The sequence below is a fragment of the Trachemys scripta genome, chromosome 5 (genome assembly GCF_013100865.1).
Source record: "Trachemys scripta elegans isolate TJP31775 chromosome 5, CAS_Tse_1.0, whole genome shotgun sequence".
In the NCBI taxonomy this organism is placed as follows: domain Eukaryota; kingdom Metazoa; phylum Chordata; order Testudines; family Emydidae; genus Trachemys; species Trachemys scripta.
The window spans coordinates 94,786,558-94,805,083 of NC_048302.1; the positions used below are offsets into that span (position 1 = coordinate 94,786,558).

The 18,526-nt window shown below is 39.9% G+C and overlaps 1 protein-coding gene across 1 annotated transcript in view; it reads right to left on the reverse strand.

The window, feature by feature from the left end:
* SLC30A9 (solute carrier family 30 member 9) overlaps positions 1 to 16,925 on the reverse strand; it is a 64,779-nt gene extending 47,854 nt beyond the window's left edge. The window contains exons 1-4 of the mRNA XM_034771195.1: positions 16,660 to 16,925; positions 13,925 to 14,083; positions 8,406 to 8,468; positions 5,418 to 5,517 (exon numbers count right to left, since the gene is read on the reverse strand). Coding sequence (XP_034627086.1) covers positions 5,418 to 5,517; positions 8,406 to 8,468; positions 13,925 to 14,083; positions 16,660 to 16,756 — 419 coding nt within the window. The 5' untranslated portion in view covers positions 16,757 to 16,925. The remainder of the gene's footprint in view (positions 1 to 5,417; positions 5,518 to 8,405; positions 8,469 to 13,924; positions 14,084 to 16,659) is intronic.
* Between the last annotated feature and the right edge of the window lie 1,601 nt (positions 16,926 to 18,526).

Sequence of the window (18,526 nt, forward strand, 5' to 3'; positions counted from 1 at the left end):
AAAGCTATGTAAAAACTGTGGCTGAGCAAGTATTTGCTATGTTTGGCTATCAATTTTTTTTTCTCCCCCCGCACTGTAATACACTTTATAGAATCAGAAATGTAGAGCTGGAAAGAGATCATATAAATCCAGTACTCAACACTGAGGAAAACCAAGTATATCTAGACCATCCCTGACAGATAACCTGTTCTTAAAAGCCTCCAATGACAGAGATTCCACAACCTCCCTTGCTAATCTAGTCCAGTACTTAATTACCCTTAAAGTTTTTCCTAATAACTAATCTAAATCTCCCTTGCTGCAGATTAAACCCAATACTACTTGTCCTACTTTCAGTGGACCCGGAGAATAACTGATCACCATCCTCTTTATCAGGGCCGGCTTTAGGCACTGCGGGGCCCAATTAGAAGGAGCTGCCGGCAAAGTCCCGCCACTGTCTTAGGCGGCAGCTCAATCGCTGCCGCAGAGGAAGGACCCTCCGCTGAAATGCCAAAGACCGTGGCAACGATTGAGCTGCCGATGACGACAGTGCTGGGACTTCAATTGGCTCAAGTGCTCAATTGGCTGCCAGTGCCTTCGGCGGCACTTCGGCAGAGGGTCCTTCCTCCACGGCAGCGATTGAGCTGCCGCCGAAGACAGTGGCGGGACTTTGGCGGCAGCTCCTTCGGGATGTTTCGGGGCCCAATTCCAGGGAATCGGCTGAATCACCCTAAAGCCGGCCCTGCTCTTTATAACATTTCTTCACATATCTGAACACTTATCAGGTGTCCCCTCCGCTGTCTTCTGTCAAGACAAAACATGCCCAGTTTTTTTAATCTTCCCTCAGAGGTCAGGTTTTCTAAACATTTTATCATTTTTGTTGTTCTCCTCTGGGCTCTCTCCAATTTGTCCACATCATTCTTAAAGTGTGATACCCAAAGCTGGACAATACTCCAGCTGAGGCCTCACTAGTGCCAAGTAGATCAGAACAAATTACCTCCTGTGCCTTACATATGAGACCCCTGTTAAATACATCCCAGAATGATATTTGCCTTTATAATTGCATCACACTGCTGGATTATATACTATTTGTGATCCACTATAACTCCAAATTATTTTCTGCAGTACTACTACATAGCCAATTATTCCTCATTTTGCATTTGATTTTTCCTTCCAACGTGTAGTATTTTGCATCTATCTTTATTTAATTTTGTCTTTTTAATTTCAGACCAATTTGTCAAGGTCCTTTTGAATTCTAATCTCCTGTCCACCAAAGTGCTTGCAACTCCTCTCAGCTTGGAGTCTTCCATAAATATTATAAGCATACTGTCCACTCCATTATTCAAGTCATGAACAAAAATGCTGAATAGTGCCTGACCCAAGAGAGCCCTGCAGGACCCCCAATAGATACATTCTCACAGTCTGACAGCAAACCTTTGATAACTGCTCTTTGAGTATGGCTTTTCAACAAGTTATGCACTTTATAGTAATTCAGTTTGCTTATGAGAATGTCATGTGGGCCAATGTCAAAAACATTACTAAAAATCAAGATATCATATTGACTGCTATCCACAAGGCCAGTAACCCTGTCAAAGGAAGAAATTAGGTTCTGGCATGATTTGTTCTTGACATATTCATATTGGCTACTACTTTTTATTCACTGCAGCAATTGTCTGCTGTGTTGCTGCCCTCTATAGTTCGAATGGAGTCATTCACAGTTAACAGAGGCTGCTCCTTCTTAAAGCACAAAGAAGTGTTAAGTGCTGGTGAAGCAGGATGGACAGACTGCAATGGTTCCTTAGCGAGGAGTTCTTCTGGTTGCCTGTTTCTCAGTTTCATTTTAGCTTCCAGTTCTTTAAAGTCTTTCTCCAGTTGTTTATTTTGTTCATTCATGGTCATGATGAAATTAAATACAGATTGCCTGAGTTCATAGTTCAGTCAAACTGATGATACATATTTCTCCATAACTTAAAATTGAAGGACACTGTTAGGCTCCAAGAGGGCAAGTTTCTGGGAAAAATCTGGATTGTATAGATAATTTAGATACTTCTTCTGTTCGTCCAGAAGGAATGGCCATAAGGAATACGTTTTCTCTTAATTTTAGTTCTTCTAGCTCTTTTTGGCAGTTTCCAAGGAAGTTTCCAAACTGACATGAATGGACATGTTCATGGCTCTAAAGGAGAAAAGCTTCATTGTATTCAAAGGCTCGTGGAAACTGCTCTGTGAGATGCCACACACCTTCTAAAAACTGAGTGAAAACTGGAGAGATTTCCTTTGGGTCACCATCCAATTGATCACACCTGTCAGAAAATGTGTCCAAAAGAGAGCCAGTCCATCTCTATCAAAACCATGACACCTTGTATTGTTCTATAAAACAAATCCAACAAGCGAGCCAAGGGAACAAACTTGGGAAGTCATGTCCCAGCCATCAGAGCAATGAACTAGCATAGTTGTATTTTCAACTGCTATTGCTTTGGCTAAGAAGATAGCAGCATCCAACACAGCTTTGATATGACACAGCCAGCTAGAGTTCTCCAAACCAGACAAGAAATTGTTGATAGACAGAGCTTTTGTACCACTGACTTCTAAAAGTTTCTGCAGGCTGGATCTCATTACAGGAATGTTTTCAATTCCAACAAACCGGAATCTAATGTTAGCATAGTTGTCTTCATTTTCATACTCTTTACCTGCTGCTCTGTTTGCCATTGCATTAAGCTTAGGTTGAGTGTCCATGACACTCATGTAGTGATGATTGCATTCAGCATATTTTCATTCTCCAGACACCTGGCACTGAAACCTGAGAGAGGTTGCCTGCATCTGCAAATGGCAGTCGCTTTATCTCTGTGATAATGACAACACTGGGAATCTTCCTTTGCTTCTAAATTTGGAACTACTTATCAACCTATTCTCCTCTAGGTGCTTATAAAAACAGATTATGTAATCATTTGTTCCAGTATCTTTCCAGGTACTAAAGTTAGGCTGACTCGTCTATAATTCCCCAGGTGCTCTTTGTTCCCCCTATTTAAGGGTAGGTACTACATTTTCCCTTCTCTAGTCCTCTGGGACCTCATACGTCCTCTATGAGTTCTCAAAGATAATTGCTAGCAGTTCTGAGATTGCTTCAGGTAGTTCCTGAAGTACCCGGAGATACATTTCATCCAGCCCTGACAACCTGAATATATCTAACTTACCCAATATTTTAACTAACCTGTTCTTTCCCTATTCTGGCTTGTGTTCCCTTCCCCCTTTTTGTTAATATAAACTATGTTAAGATTCTGGTCACAATTAACTTTTTTAGAGAAGACTGAAGCAAAATAGGCATTCAACACCACGGCCTTCTTGGTGCAGTCCATTAGCAGATCTCTTTCTTCACTTAAGTAGTAGATCTATGCTTTCCTTTGTCTCTCACTTGCTCCTAATGTATTTATAGAACCACTCCTTATGCCTTTTGTGCCCCTTGCTAGCTGTAACTCATTTTGTTTCTTAGCCTGATTTTGCTCTGATTTCTACATGCTTGTGCTATACTTTTGTACTCACAGTTAAGAATTGGTCCATGATTCCACTTTCTATATATTCCTTTTTGATTTTCAGGTCATTAAAGAGCTCCTCATACCACCAAATTGGCCTCTTACTATTCTTCCTATCTTTCCTTCGCTTTGCGATAGTTTTTTTTGTACTTTAATATTGTCTTTTCTAGAAACTGCCAGCTTTTCTGAACTGCTTATTCCCCTTACATTTTCTTACTATAGGACTTTACTTATTAGTTCTCTGAGTTTGTTAAAGCCTGCATTTTAAAAGTCCATTGTCCTTATTCTGCTGCTCTCACTCCTTCCTTTCCTTAGAGACATGAACTCTAGTTCATGATCACTTTCACCCAAATTGCCTTCCACCTTCAGATTCACAACTAATTCCTTCCTGTTAGTCAGAATCTAGTTTAAGATGGCTGTCCCCCTAGTTACTTCCTCCACCATCTGAATCAAGACACTCTATTACAGAAGATGTTTATATATAAAAAATAGGAAATCATTTGGTTTGATCACAATAACTAATCTATGGTCCTATTATTTCTGTCTAGAACTTTCTATGTAAAAGCCAACAAATATATTTTCAAATTAATCTGCCTATAGAGAAAATAAGTTATGATAAACTGATTTCATTTAGTTAAGACCTTTGGCTGGACTAAGATACTAGGGTGATAAGTAAGACCCAGAGCAGAAATAGTTACAATTTTTAAATTCTGCTATGAAAGTCAAACTTTCATATTTAATAAAGAGAGAGTCAAGGCTAGTGAGGTAATATCTTTTATTCGACCAACTTTTGTTGGTGGAAGGGACAAGGTTTTGAGCATTACAGTACTCTTCCTCAGGTTTGGAGAAGGTACCCTGAGTGTCAGAGCTAAAGACAAGGTGAGACATTTTGTTAAGCAGAAGGGTGATCTCCTATGTGTGAAACCCTTCTGCTTAACAATATGAGCCAAATACAAAGTGGGACAAGACATTCAGATTATGTTTTCCAGACCTGAGGAAGAGCTCTGTGATGCTTGAAAGCTTGTCCTTTCCACCAACAGAAGTTGGTCCAATAAAATATATTACCTCACCTATCTGTGTCTTTTGTATCCTGGGGTAAACATGGCAACACAAGCACCACCACTGCAAACAACTTATTTAATAAAGGTCAAATAGATTTTATAAATGAGATCACACATTTGAACTGTGTTGTTTAAGTGAATGCCAGCGATGGATGACAGACACTAAAGAGAATTAGGTAAAGTAACAATAACCATGGTCCAGAATGATACATGTGATTAAATCAGGATTATACTGAGAGTTAAGTCTTAATTTGGCAAAATATAATAAGCTTATTATTATAATATAATAATAAGCACATGTAAACAGATATAATTCTCAAGTACTTAAAGTTTAACATGAAGCTTCCTATGGCTTCTAAGTGGGCTTTCATATTTTAGAGATTTGCAAGGTTTTTAACTACTGTTACAAGGTTGCCTGTGCCCCCTATGGAAAGCTGGCTGTTCTAGAGACAGCATTGTCTCTTCAGTGACTAATAGGATCTGCACTTCTTGGCATGCAGAGTCAGCACTTTAGAGAAGAGGAAGGATAGCGGTGTTGGAAAGAGAACTTAAATGAAGTTAATTTTGTTTAATATATATATATATAAATATTTTTAAAACTATTACAATGCCCCTTTGAAAGAGTTTGAATCCATCAGCCACCATGACTGCAATTAGCTTGAAGCTTAGTCATTTTCAAATGAAGCGTCAGCTCAGTCAGTCTACAATTTACTGTGTATATTGGAGTGGCGCCTAGACATTTCAATCAGGATTAGTGTCCCACGGTGCTAAGCCATTCTTCACTTCTGAAACACATACAAACAAGTCAAAAATATATAGACAATTATACTTTAACTCACTTAAACTACTGTACCTGGATTTAAGACAGAACTCATTTATTGCTCTGACACCAGTGATGAAATTATTTTGTGTGTATTTTGGTCCATATTCTCTCTTTTTAAGAACTGCTTTAACTAAAAAAAAAAAAAAAAGTATTATTAAGTGCAATTAAAAGTCATATTGAGCATGCTACAGTATAGGCTCTGAAAGACAATTTAGCCCTCCGTGAAATCATGGGAAATAGTGAATTTACCCCATTTAAATGGAGACATGTAAATTCTTCCTTCCTGCCAGGGATTCTGGGATAAAGAGGTTTAACAAGAGAAGTAAAAGAGGAAGGTACTCTGATAGAAAAATTAATTTTCTGGACAGAATGGAAATAAACATTGTTAAGAACAGAGTAATTTAACTTAATTTTGTCATTTAATATAATAAAAATTGCTATTCTGGCAACAAAAAAAGCAGATATGAACATATTCTACTCAGTCACTGGTGGCCAAAGACTTAGCAAATTATTTTCTAATCTCAGTAGTTAATTATTTTGCTATTGCTACTGATCTTTTCAGAACTAAACCAGAACTGAAACAGACCGTACCCTCCGCTTTTTTATTTTTTAAATACTCCACCTAGTACTTTCCAGAGTTCTCTCTCTTCAAATTGCCATACTGTGCTTTGTGGACTGTAGAACAATTAAAAGTACACATTCCTTATTTATATGTAGCATCTACCTAGGAGATTCTACTATAATCTTTTTAGAATTTGATGCACAAGCAGGAGACCATGAGAACATATACAATTTTAAATGCAAATGTATCTTACTTTCAGTTATGCCATTCTTGGCTGCTTGTCACCCAAGTACAACATCCTTACAGTGATTTTTAATTTTAAAATCACTATTCAGTTTACTTTTGTTAATATGTTAGGCAGGTTGCCATTAAAGAATAGTTACAGTTGATGAAGGATATTAGGTGTATTAAAGGAGAACAGAGATCTTTGAAAATTTACAATTCACAGATTAAGGCAAGAAGAGACCTCTAGGATTCTAGTCTGACCTCCTCCATAACAGAGGCCTTTAGTCTTCACCCTGTAATTCCTGCATCAAGCCCACAACTTTTGTTGGAGCTACAGCATATCTTTTAGAAAGATATCTAGTCCTGATTTAAAGTCTTCAAGCGATTAAAAATCCACATTTCTTCCTAACTTGTTCCAATGGTTAACTATCCTCAATGTTAACATGTGTGCCTTCTTTCTGGTCTGAATTCTGGAAGCTTTGAAGCAAAAAGTTTCAGCTGACACCAAGTAACCCACAGGCATTACAAATTTCAGCATTTATTTACAAAAATTCTGGTGTATTTATGGCATCCAGTGGGTTTTTTAATCTACAACACTGTTTTAAAGTAAATTTTCAGCATCTAGTAGTATGTGCTACATCACGATCTCTTTGGATCTAATGGACACTACCAAAGAGTTGCTTGGGCAGTGCAATGGAAGAGAACAATTGTCAAATAGAGAAAATGGCTCTTGCATGCTTTAATTTTTTTTCTTTAAACTAACCCTTGAAAAAGTTTATTAACTTTAATATCTTGGGTTATAGATTAGCAAAAGGTCACAAAGTATCCACTCAATATTTCAAAATAAAAGACAAATTTGAAAAATAATGTCAATTTTAAGTTTCCACAGTAATGTAATAAAAAACATTTTTTTAATTCTTTAAAATATAACCTTTAAGCGTTTTCAGTGCTTTGTTATTTCATTACTATTTGTAATAGTAAATATTTAGGATACAATTGTGCCTAAAGGCCTATACAGCCCCATTGAGCTGAGCATCATACAAATACAAAAGAGGGAATCCTCACCCTTTTTCACTAGGAAGAAGTTGTGGGTTTGTTTGCTTTACAGTAAATTAGCTATCTCTTTATACAAAACACACCTTTCCTTAGCAACAATAGGCCCAAACTGATGAAGGTTAGAGGATATGAACAGAACATACAAGCAAATGAACCGCTTTGTTAATTACATGTACTGTAGATGGGGGAAGAGGGGAGAAGTGAGTGTTAACTGGGCTTAGAGTAAGGAAGTAGAAGAGGAGAGAGGAGGAACAGGCAGAGTGTCACCTGTCTAGCCAGGATCAGCAGCCTGAGTTTTGTAGGTATTGGAGCAGAGGCAAGTCTTAAAGGATTTAAAGGAATATAAAGTACAACAATTCAGATTTTATCAGGGAGTTTTTCCCCATGCATAAGGTACTGAGTAGTTAAAAGCACAGAGGTGGTTAAGGAAGAAGATGACCAGTAAGTAGCAATGACTAGGAGTACTGGTGGAGATAAGGCAGCAGTCAACATGACAATAAGTTATATCAGCTAGGTAGGCTGAAGTTAACTTATGGCAGGTCTTAAAGACAAGGAAGCAAGTGTGAAAAGGGAACCCCTGGAAGAAAGGGGCTGACACGGTCAGAATGACAAGCCAAGGTGTTTTAGCTGCAGCATTCTTAAATGTTTTTCATCATGATAAGAGAAAGGGGAGAAAGGAGGGCTTGAGGCTAGGAGTGGGGGAAGAGATCAAAAATCTCAGTTTTGGCCACGCTGAGTTTAAGATGTTGACTGGACATCCATGAAGAGATGAAAGACAGGCTGAGATACTAGACTGGATGAAGGGAGACAAATCATAGTTCATCAGCTGATATATAGATTTATCAGCTTAAAGTGGTAGTTAAAGCCACACTTTTGGCAGCAACACTATTTCTAATTATTCACTCCATCTCTGAGTAGTACTATTTTCAGAAGACATTCTCTAAAAGAAACAGACACCAAACGGAAAGTTGATATGTGAGTGTTTTTCCACAAATGTGTATGTAAGTAAGCCCAAGACACAAACTATCTTACACACTTCCTACTTACTCATGGGCCTCCTAATGTTCAAAGATGATTTCCTCCAAGTCTCATAACTTCTAAAGTCGGAAAGATACCTTAAAAGGAAACACCACAGCCTAACAACTGTACCATTGCAACATAACATACATGTTTACCTTTTACTTGGATTGGCTCTTGCAATAAAAGTGGTTTTTGGCCTGCACTGGTGGTATCCCGTGCTGTAAAAAAATAAAAAAACCCTCACTGCTGATACATGTAAACAATTATAATTAAATAAAATAAAAGACTATTGTTAGCAGGCCAGCAGAAAATTGCATAAAGTTATATTACTATCATGTGAATTAAAAATTGACCACTTTTAGCTCATTGTACTGTATTTGTGAATACTCTCATATAATGTGAATTAGATAATGTATAAATATTAATACACATTAATTTAAACATTGAAAGTTGAAATTTGATATTCAACAAAGTTGTTAGGGTTTTCACTGTATTGTAAGCTATTCGAAAATGGTCATGAATCAAAATGTTTTCAGCTGCATCTTTATAGTTCTGGACAAACTTGATGCAAAATTTTACCCGTAAGCAGTAAGAATTGAGGTTTGCAGCTACTACCCCATTAGTAAGATAATGAAGTCTAAAACTGTATATTTTCTGTCTGCAGAAAATATCACAAATGCTTTGGTTTACAGATTAAAAACCATCTGAAGACCTGGAAACATTTTAAACAAAAGAGCTAAGATTTTGAAGAACACAGTAGCTTGTGAAAAATCAAAATCCATAGATTTTCTTGTGTCATGAATTTCTGTTGAAACTGGACAACAGAAGTATATTAACATTTCAAATTCCAAATGCAAGCTATCAGATAGTTCAAATGCATGTCTGAATATTTATTTTGAAAATCATCATCTAAACTCACTGTATCATCAGAATAAAATCCTTATGATTCCAATAACAGATCTAACGCTGTGTTAGTACTCTAGCACTGGATGTTTGCCACACATCTGCTGTCATTAGCAAAATTAAAACTAATTTTATTGAAACTGAAGCAATTTGGAGTACTCAGAAGACCTTAAGGATTCTTCAAGTAGGTCTATGTTGCTTAATGAGAGGCTCCTGACTTAACATCTGATTTGAATTATTCAAAAGTCAAATATTCTTGAAGCTAAGGCTACACAACTACTCTTAAGTCAAGAACGTAGCCATTAGATATGACAGGAACTACCAAGAAGGTCTAACATGGTCTGAGTATATTATTTTGGAAAGACTGAGGTAACAGTAAGAAAAAAAAAAAAAAAAACACAAAACAGTTTCTAATGTATTTGCACTAATCTTGCAGCAAGTGAGTTTGGAAAAGCCTAAAAATAACTCAGCCCTTTTCTTCCTGTTGAAAAGTGTTACCTGCTCTCTGGATAGCCTGAAGAACACCAATGTTAAAAAAAAAAGGTTCAAAATAAATAAGATACTCTTTGCTGTTCATTTCTCATCATACTTAAAAACATGGGCATTGACAAACTATCGTTCTTCATATACACAGACAAGATTGTCTGGCGTATTTGCTTCCAGTTTGCCAGAAGTCACCTTCTATTGTACAGATAATTTTTTTCTTGTTCAAAAACGTAGCTCAGTGACATTATTTAATGAAAGGTTATGCCATAAACTTTCATACGAAAAAAATAATTACACATCAAATGTCAAGATTTATATTTGACTGTTCAGACAGCATTAAGTACCCTTTTAAAATATATTACCCTGCTCTGGAGACTTGACAAAAAACACAATGAGCCAATAAGAAAAGAATGGAGTATTAGAATTCAAAACTGCTGATCTTTGGATGGACAGAGGTTGAGATGCCCTTTAAACATTAATAAATTAATCTTCAGAATGCCCAGTCAGGTAGGAAAATATCCCATTTTTTACTTATAGGGAAATGGAGGCTCAAAAAGGTTGACAGACTTACCTAAGGACATAATCACTAAAAACTGAGATTACTTACTTGTAACTAGAAGTTCTTGGAGATGTGTGGTCCCTATCTGTATTCCACATGTGAATACACATGTGCTCCACATGCCTGAGACAGGAGATTTGTAGCAAGTAGCGTCTGTTGATCCGCACATAAGCAGTTGCTCTCCCTGTTCTCGCAATTAAAGGCATAAAGGGCAGAGTGGACCGATGCCTCTCCAGTTCCTTCTTACCGTGAATCAGACAGGATATGAAGCAGAAGGGAAGGAAGGCAGGTAGTGGAATATAAATAAGAACTACACATCTCGAAGAACCTCAATTACAGGTAAGTAACCTCCATTTCGTCAAGCACTGGTCCCTATGTATATTGCACACATGGTTGATTGGTAAGCAGTACTGAAATAAGTGGAGGGTACGAGGATGCAGTTGGTATGGATGTCTAACACTGCTGTCCCCACAGCTGCAGATGCTGAGGAAGCCTAGACCAGAGCATAATGCTTCATAAAGACATGGATGGACCTCCAGGTAGAGGTCTTACAAATATCAAGTACTTGGTACTTCTCAAAGAGATGCCATTGAGGTTCTTTGTGTGCTCACAGAGTGGGCCCTCACCCCATTCAGGGGAAAAATACATGCCAACTGATTACACAGAAATATGTATCCAGAGATCCACTTAGAGAGTTTCTGTGCTGATAACATGCCCTCACCATTGCTCTGCTATTGTGACAAATGGTCTTCGTGTTTTCCTAACTGCTTTTGTTCTTTGCGGAGAAGAGGCCAAGATCCGTTTGCAATGGAGGAAGTGCAGCCTCTTTTTCTTGCTGGAAAGAGGCGGCTTTGGGCAGAATATCAGTAAGCGAAGAGGCTGGTTCATGTGAAACTCTAAAATAACTTTGGGGATCAATTTCAGGTGGAGATGAAGGGAGATCTTTTCTCTATGAAATATGGCATACTGTAGGTTTAAAACGAGTGCTCCCAGTTTGCTCACCCACATAGCCAATGTGATGGCAACCTTCATGGAGAGCTGTGACATGGAGCATGTGGCCATTGATTCAAAAGGTGATCTGGTAAGAGCTGACAGCACCAAGCTGAAGTCCCATGGTGGTGTGGGTTTCATCACCAACAGGAAGGTCCTAATGAGACCTTTCAAGAATTGAATTGTGATTGGGTGAGTAAGATAGAGTGGCCTTCCACTGGAGGATGAAAGGCATTGACAGCTGAAAGTCCACCTGGCAGCAAACTAAAAAAAGCTCTGACATTTTGAAGGATAGAAGATAATCTAAAATGACAAGGACACCTTCTGATTCTGGTGATAACCGATTCCGTTGTGGCCAGGTATAGAAACACCTCCATTTAGATAAACAGCATTTTCTAGTGGACATTTTTCTGCTGTTATTAAGGATAGTGTGGATGGCCTCAGACCATGAACATTCCAAATCTGATGACCATCCAACTACCAGGCCATGAGATTAAGGTCTGGGTTGGGATGTCTGATCCTGCCTTTGTCTTGAGTTAAAAGATCCTTTGTCCTGAGTTAAAAGATCCCCCTCCCCCCACTCCTCCCTGCCGGGGCAGGAGGCAGAAGCTTGGTCCTGCAGCAGCCAAGCTTCCCTCCCCCTCCGCTTCTTCCCCCAGCGTGGTGCTTTCCGGCCCCTCTGCCCCTCCTCTCACCGGGCAGGCAGCGTGCCACTCAAAATCAGCTTGCGTGCCGTGTTTGGCACGCGTGCCGTAGGTTGCCGACCCCTGCCTCAGATGGTCCATCCAGAATAACACAAGGGCATCATCCCTGGAGTCTCAACCTAATGATGCTCTGGAACAATAGAGGTTGAATTTCTTGCTTGATTGTGAGGAGAATAGGTCCCAAGATGGTGTTATCCACTCAGTGAAGATTTCAGTCAAGAGGGAATTGTGTATTTCCCACTCATGGTCTATGGAGAAGTACCTACTGAGATAATCCGCCAGAGTATTCTGCACATCTGGTAGGTAAGTCACTTCCTTTATACTCAGAGGAAGAGATTTTTCTCCACCCTGTTTGTTTACATAAAAAGCCCCGTCACCGACATTATTTGGATGTGGGGAGAGCTTATGAGAGAGAAAAATATGTTGCAGGCTAGAAAAACTGCCCTCATCTCCAGAAGATTTATATGCAATCTGGCCTCCCATGGGGAACACGTACCATGCATGTGTAGTGTGATTGTCCATATGTGGTCCCCATATTATGAATGATGCATCCGTGATTAGGATTGTGTCAGGGATGGGTGGAAGAAAGGAAACTCGCACTTGTACCTGGTCTAGTTTCATCCACCAAACGAGAGAGGCTCTGACTTTTGGTGGGATTGTTACACTGGTATTCATGTTGTCCTTGTCTGTTGAATAAACAAACTGAAGCCAGGCCTACAGGTAGCAAATGCAGAGTCTGGCAAACAGTGTTTTGTATCTGAAGAAGTGAGGTTCTTACCCACGAAAGCTTATGCTCCCAATACTTCTGTTAGTCTTAAAGGTGCCACAGGCCCTCTGTTGCTTTTTACAGATTCAGACTAACTCAGCTACCCCTCTGATACTTCAGTGTTTTGTATGTACACGCAGCCATATGGCCTAGTAGGAAAAGGCAGACCCTGATTGTGGTGCAAGATTTGAGGGTGACTTGATTTATCAGGCTATGAATAGCCTGAAATCAGTCTATAAGAAGGTAGGCTTTTCCTGAGGATGACTCTAGTTCACTCCGATAAAAATCTATAGTCCTTGTAGGAGTCAAAGTGGAATTTTCTCTGTTTACGCAGACCCCAGTGATGTCAGAAGGTGCAATAAGACAAGGATCACCAACTGGACCTCCTGACATGATCTACTCATTAGTAGCCAATCATCTAGATACAGGAAGATGGTCCAGCCATTGTGCCTCATCTGGGCCGCCCCCACAGAGACGACTTTCGTGAAGCGCTTTGGTGCCGTCACCAGCTTGAACAGAAGTACTCAGAATTGGTAGTGCTCCTGTCCTACCAGGAATATGAGACATCTGGCTTAAGACTGAAAAAAAATAAGACCTTCAAGCAACTGTAGGGAAGAGTTCTCCAGTAGGAATTCCAGGGCCATCCAGTTTCACAACAGTAAAAGTTGCCTGTGGGCTTCTCCACAATATTAAATGTTACATAATTTTGTACTTGTGGACATTGCCGGATTAACAGTTCTACAGGGTGAAATCCTCTATACTCAGAACATCTACAGCTTAAACAGCAGGTTAAGCTTTCTCACCATTTTGCCTCAAGCATGAGGGGAAGGAATTACTACTAATCAGCATGTTCAATTTTTATGCCAATTCAATCTTTAGCACCAACTCATTGTATACAAGTAACTAAACAGGGGCAGATTGCTAAACTGTAGAGGCATCCCATTATCTATCCCTTGAGCCATCCTGTCTCTCCCCAACATTTATCATTTAACATATATTTACAAAAAGGAAATCTATCTAAGTTTTTACCCATGCTCATTCACTGGAAGTCTTGATATACGGAGGGAGGTTTGACTATTTCCAAATTCTGCAGCTGTAGCATAACAATACATGCAGTTCTACACTGTGATTTGTTTTTAATTGCACAAGGCAAACTAACAGAATCATTTGCTGAATAAATGCTCTAGTATATCTGCTCCTTTTAAATATAAAACAGGTAAGAACCACATCCCATACATTCACGAAACAAATGTAAAGCACACAGACCTGTTCCAGGTTTGTGCACAGCTCCTTCAGGACCTGGTACAGGGCCTTTTTTCTGACCATCAGAGGTGTAAACTCTCACTTGACTCAGTGATTGGACTGGTAGATGACTGCATGGCAGTATGTGAGAGAGACTTCCACATTTCATTGAGCCTGGCCACCCTGAGAAGAAAAAAGTTTTACACATATCAGTTTGAGAAGAAAAGAGAAAGTGTGTTTCAATAGGAGTTGCCAAGATTAGTTATGGAAATTAGCTTTTAATAAATATTTTTGCCCATTTTACCTGTGTGCTCGAATTTCTTAAACTCTACACAGCTAAAACTAGTCCTTTCACCAATTTCCCAAGCTTCTCCTGTCTTCTCCTCAAGCATTTTAACACACAAATATACTTTCATATGTTTTGCTAAATTTCTCACATATCCTAGTCCTTTGAAACACTGCATGAGAGTCTCTTAGTTATCTAACAGAAAGCTACTTTAAGATTGTCTTACTGCTCGAATAAACCCTATTTTAATCACCCTCTGCACAAAACCATCTTTATAATGACCAAAATACTTGGCAGTCAGAGAGGATATTACAGTAGAATGACAATGGCATACACTGCAAAACTATTAGCAAGATAATCCTAACAGTTTTGTCCTTTAATTCCACTCCCTACACCCAAAAACAAATATTTTAATGGACTAAATATGTAATAGATGTCTGCAATTCAGGTGTAATATCTCAACCCACAACATATAAGCCACAATTAAAGTGTGATTTACAGTGTGATACATAAATATTACACACAAACATTTTCTCTGTGTTTGCAGAGACACCACCTTTACCAGGCAATTGCTAGTGTTAAAAGACTGTCCCACAGTATACCAAATTTACTGACCACAGTTCTGGTCCATCAGCATTAGCAGCCAACTTCTGTTAAGCAACATAAGCAAGCAAAGCATCGACACATAAAATGCATATATCTTCTCTGCAAACATAACTTCATCCACCATTGAAATGCAACCACCTACTTTAAAAAAAAAAAAGCTGGTGTGGTGTCTTTGGGAAATACTTATAAAATCAAGTACTGCTTATCTTACTTGCATTGCATATAACTGGACATTAAACAGAGGACTACATTATTATTACACAAGTCATCTCACAACACAATCATAGAGATTGTTTGATAAAAGCATGTGCTCCATAAAAATTCCTTACAGCCTTTTACATACATTATGTTCCACTACAGCTAGAACAGATACATCTGAATATAAAGGTACTGTACACAAAATATATGTAAGTTACATTAATGTCAAAGTAATTCAGATAACAAAAGGCCTTTAAATACCATGCCAAAGTTCAATATGCTCTGCTAAACACATGTCTAATAAATTAAGAAATTACAGAAACAACACTTTATGGTACTTGACAAATGCATGCTTTTAAACCCAACTGTATTTTGAATGTATCTACATTTCACATTCAAAGAGGAAACCTCTTGATAATGGACTAAAATAATTCAGTCATTACATTCTTGCTTCAAACTATTGTGTTTATTTTCAGAAACTGTCTGTGATATACACTGGAAAGTTTACTCAAGAGTCCTAGGCAGCTTTTATATAAAACAGCAGTACAGCATGTGTTTTGGAGAAAACAGCTATATGAAAAGAATTATATGGATTCTACAAAAGCAAGAAACTAACTAGTTCAAAGTGCTATATTTAGAGCTAGCGCTATTAGCGCTATTGACCAGGGTTGGGAGGATCGCCCTAAAATGCTATGTAGGCATACCCAAGCAAGCTCTTCTCCCACTACCACATGATCATAAAACTGACCAGCTGCAGGTTTTTATTGCTAGTGAACTCAAAGGACAAGCAATTTCTGAAACTTCTGCCCATCATACAAGAAAATATATAAATGAATTTTTATTAAAAATATTGGGTTTCCGCAAGTTGCCAATGTGGCCCTAGACATCACAATGATTAAGAACCTGATCTACAGGAAGTCGTCATGAAATTTACTCAACTACTTCCTTTTCATAGAAGTTCAGATACAAAAAAGACCTCTTAAGTCACATTAGTTTATCCCCCGTAACATTCAGTGCAGGACTGTTCCCTCCACTTTATTATCCAATACTTTTATTGTCCACTTTTTGCCTCATCCCATACTGATTACTTCAGTCAATTTCAACAGGGAATAGGTGGGAGAGGCTATTTGCAACACAGCCAACAGGCAATTTTTAAATGACAGAGGTCAAGATGAGAAAACATTGGGGGTGCTCCCTTTAGTACAGTGGACAGACAAAAAGTGAGACAGGCTAAGGGCTATGAAATATGAATTATGATGGGACCTTGGAGAGACGCCGAGCTGGTGAGAGGAGCATTGAAGTGGTGAGGATAAGGAACAAACGGGAATATGGGAGTGTAATTGAAGAGCACCAGGTTTTGGCAAATTGTGGGAATATGATGGATCATGGAGTGGGAGAGACAGAAGGTTTTAAGGGGATTTTGGAAATAGACTATGGGATAAGATATGGGGGGCTTTGGGGCGGCACTGTATGGGGGGGGACTGCGGGGAGCCCAGATCACAGGGGGAGGCTACACTGAGGGTCTGGCAGCGTGGCCGTGTGGGAGGGGTAAGGTGGGGGGGGGGGAGGCGCCCTAGGAGAGCCGTGTCATCAGTGGGTCCGGGGAGGGTGGGCGGCGGCCGGGGAAAGGGGGCTGGAGGGCCCGGCTTCCCCGCCAGCCCCCACTCACCGTGGCAGACCCGGCTGAGCTGCGCCGCCTGGCACCGCAGGTACAGCCGGTAGAGGCAGCGCCATCCCCGCCTCTGGGCGGCCAGAGCCGGCATCATCCTCGCCTGCTGGCCGGACTCGCGCACGCAGGGCCGGGACTCGGGCTCCGGCCGGCGCCGCCTGGCTCCGCGAGGCAGGGAGAGGCAGCCGCTCTCATTGGAGCGCCCGGCGCCGGCCAGCCGGCGGGGGGGTGGCCCCCGAAGCGTCCAGAGCGGCGGCGGGAGAGGGAGGAGTTGCGGGACCCGGATGTAAAACGGTGCCGGACCCCGGACAGACGCACGCCGCCTTCCTCGTGAACGCGCAAGCGCTAGGAGGGGCGCGCTCGCCTCGAATGCCAAGAAGAGGCTGTTTGGCCCGTTGACTGGGTGGCGCATTGATTAGCGCAGCTGCCCAGGAAAGGAGGAGGTGCCAGGTTCTAATCCGGCCTGGCTAATCTTCGCTGTTAGGTCGTGGGAAAGGCACCGGGACCACCTACTATGCGCAGCATCGTAAAATTAATTGACGAACGCGAGGGGTTTTGTTCGGAGGGTAGAAATTTACCCTGCTCTAATATACTCACATACCCCTTTGCCCAGAAAAAAAGCTTAATTTGTTAGGGTTTGGAAAGGCCCAGTAACAGTTCACACCCTGGCTGCTCTTTCGTGTGTCTGTCATCGATAACGGGGTCGTGGATCTGCCAGGCGCATAACATTTCCCACGGGGGCTGCCCCACTGATGTCAATGGAACTAATCAGGTGCATAAACTTAAAGAAATGCGTGTGTGATCAGGCTCAGAGCCCCTGTCATTAATCGCTAATACGCAGCTGGAGTGGCTGCTTCCCTCATTTTCATTATAAATTCAGTTCTATAACTATTAAGACAATAAGGTGACTACACTTTTTTCACGATTAAAGTTACCCAGGCTTATACCCTAACACTTTTTTCAGTGGTATAGCATTGCTTTTTTATTGCATTGTCCTCTGCTATATCCTGGTGTATTACAGTCACTAGTTACAATAGGGCTGGCACGTTTGTTTTTGTCAATGTTAATGTAATGTAGGTTTTTCATATTTTAATATTCAAACAGTAACACTTAGTATAATTCAGAGATATGCACAACCTTAAATAATTAATCTTCTGAATGGCAGGTAAGTATAATATTACCATTTTATAGTCCAGGAACCTGAAGCAGCAAGTTTATATCACATGCCTACTGCCACAGAGCAAATCAGTGCCAGAGAGTGAATTCAAAGTCAGGAGTTCCTGTTACTCAGACCAATCTTTGTCTGCCAGACTATGCTGCTGCAAATAATAATAACAACAACCAACAGCAACAATTAATCAATTTTGTAATGTTTGAAATCTGCTTAAATTATCATACTAAATACTGAAAATAAGTACATAGAAGTTTTATTGATCTTTTCTGCCACAGCTCCACCTTCTCCTGCTTGAAGTCTCTCTCAAAACTTACTGTTTTAAGGTTACAGCTATGGCTTTAATAAAATGAACAAATGAATATAAACAAAATTCACTTTCAGGGTGCATGCACTAACCTCCCCACTGATTGCATAATCACATTGTTCTCACCCTCATCATACCCTGTTCCCTCTCCTGCTTCTGTTGGTCTTATTTTAAAATAGGCCCCATTCCTGCAAACACATGTACTTAATTTAAGCATTTAAGTAATCCCACTGAAATCAGATTATATGTTTTCATGCAAGCCTTTTGACAACTTTGAGGAAGTTCCAAAATGTCTTAGATTTTCATTTATATAACTGTGCCAAATATTCTTTGGTTTACTTCTCTTGGTCTGCATCACTGTGGGGACCATGCTCATGAATCTAATCAGA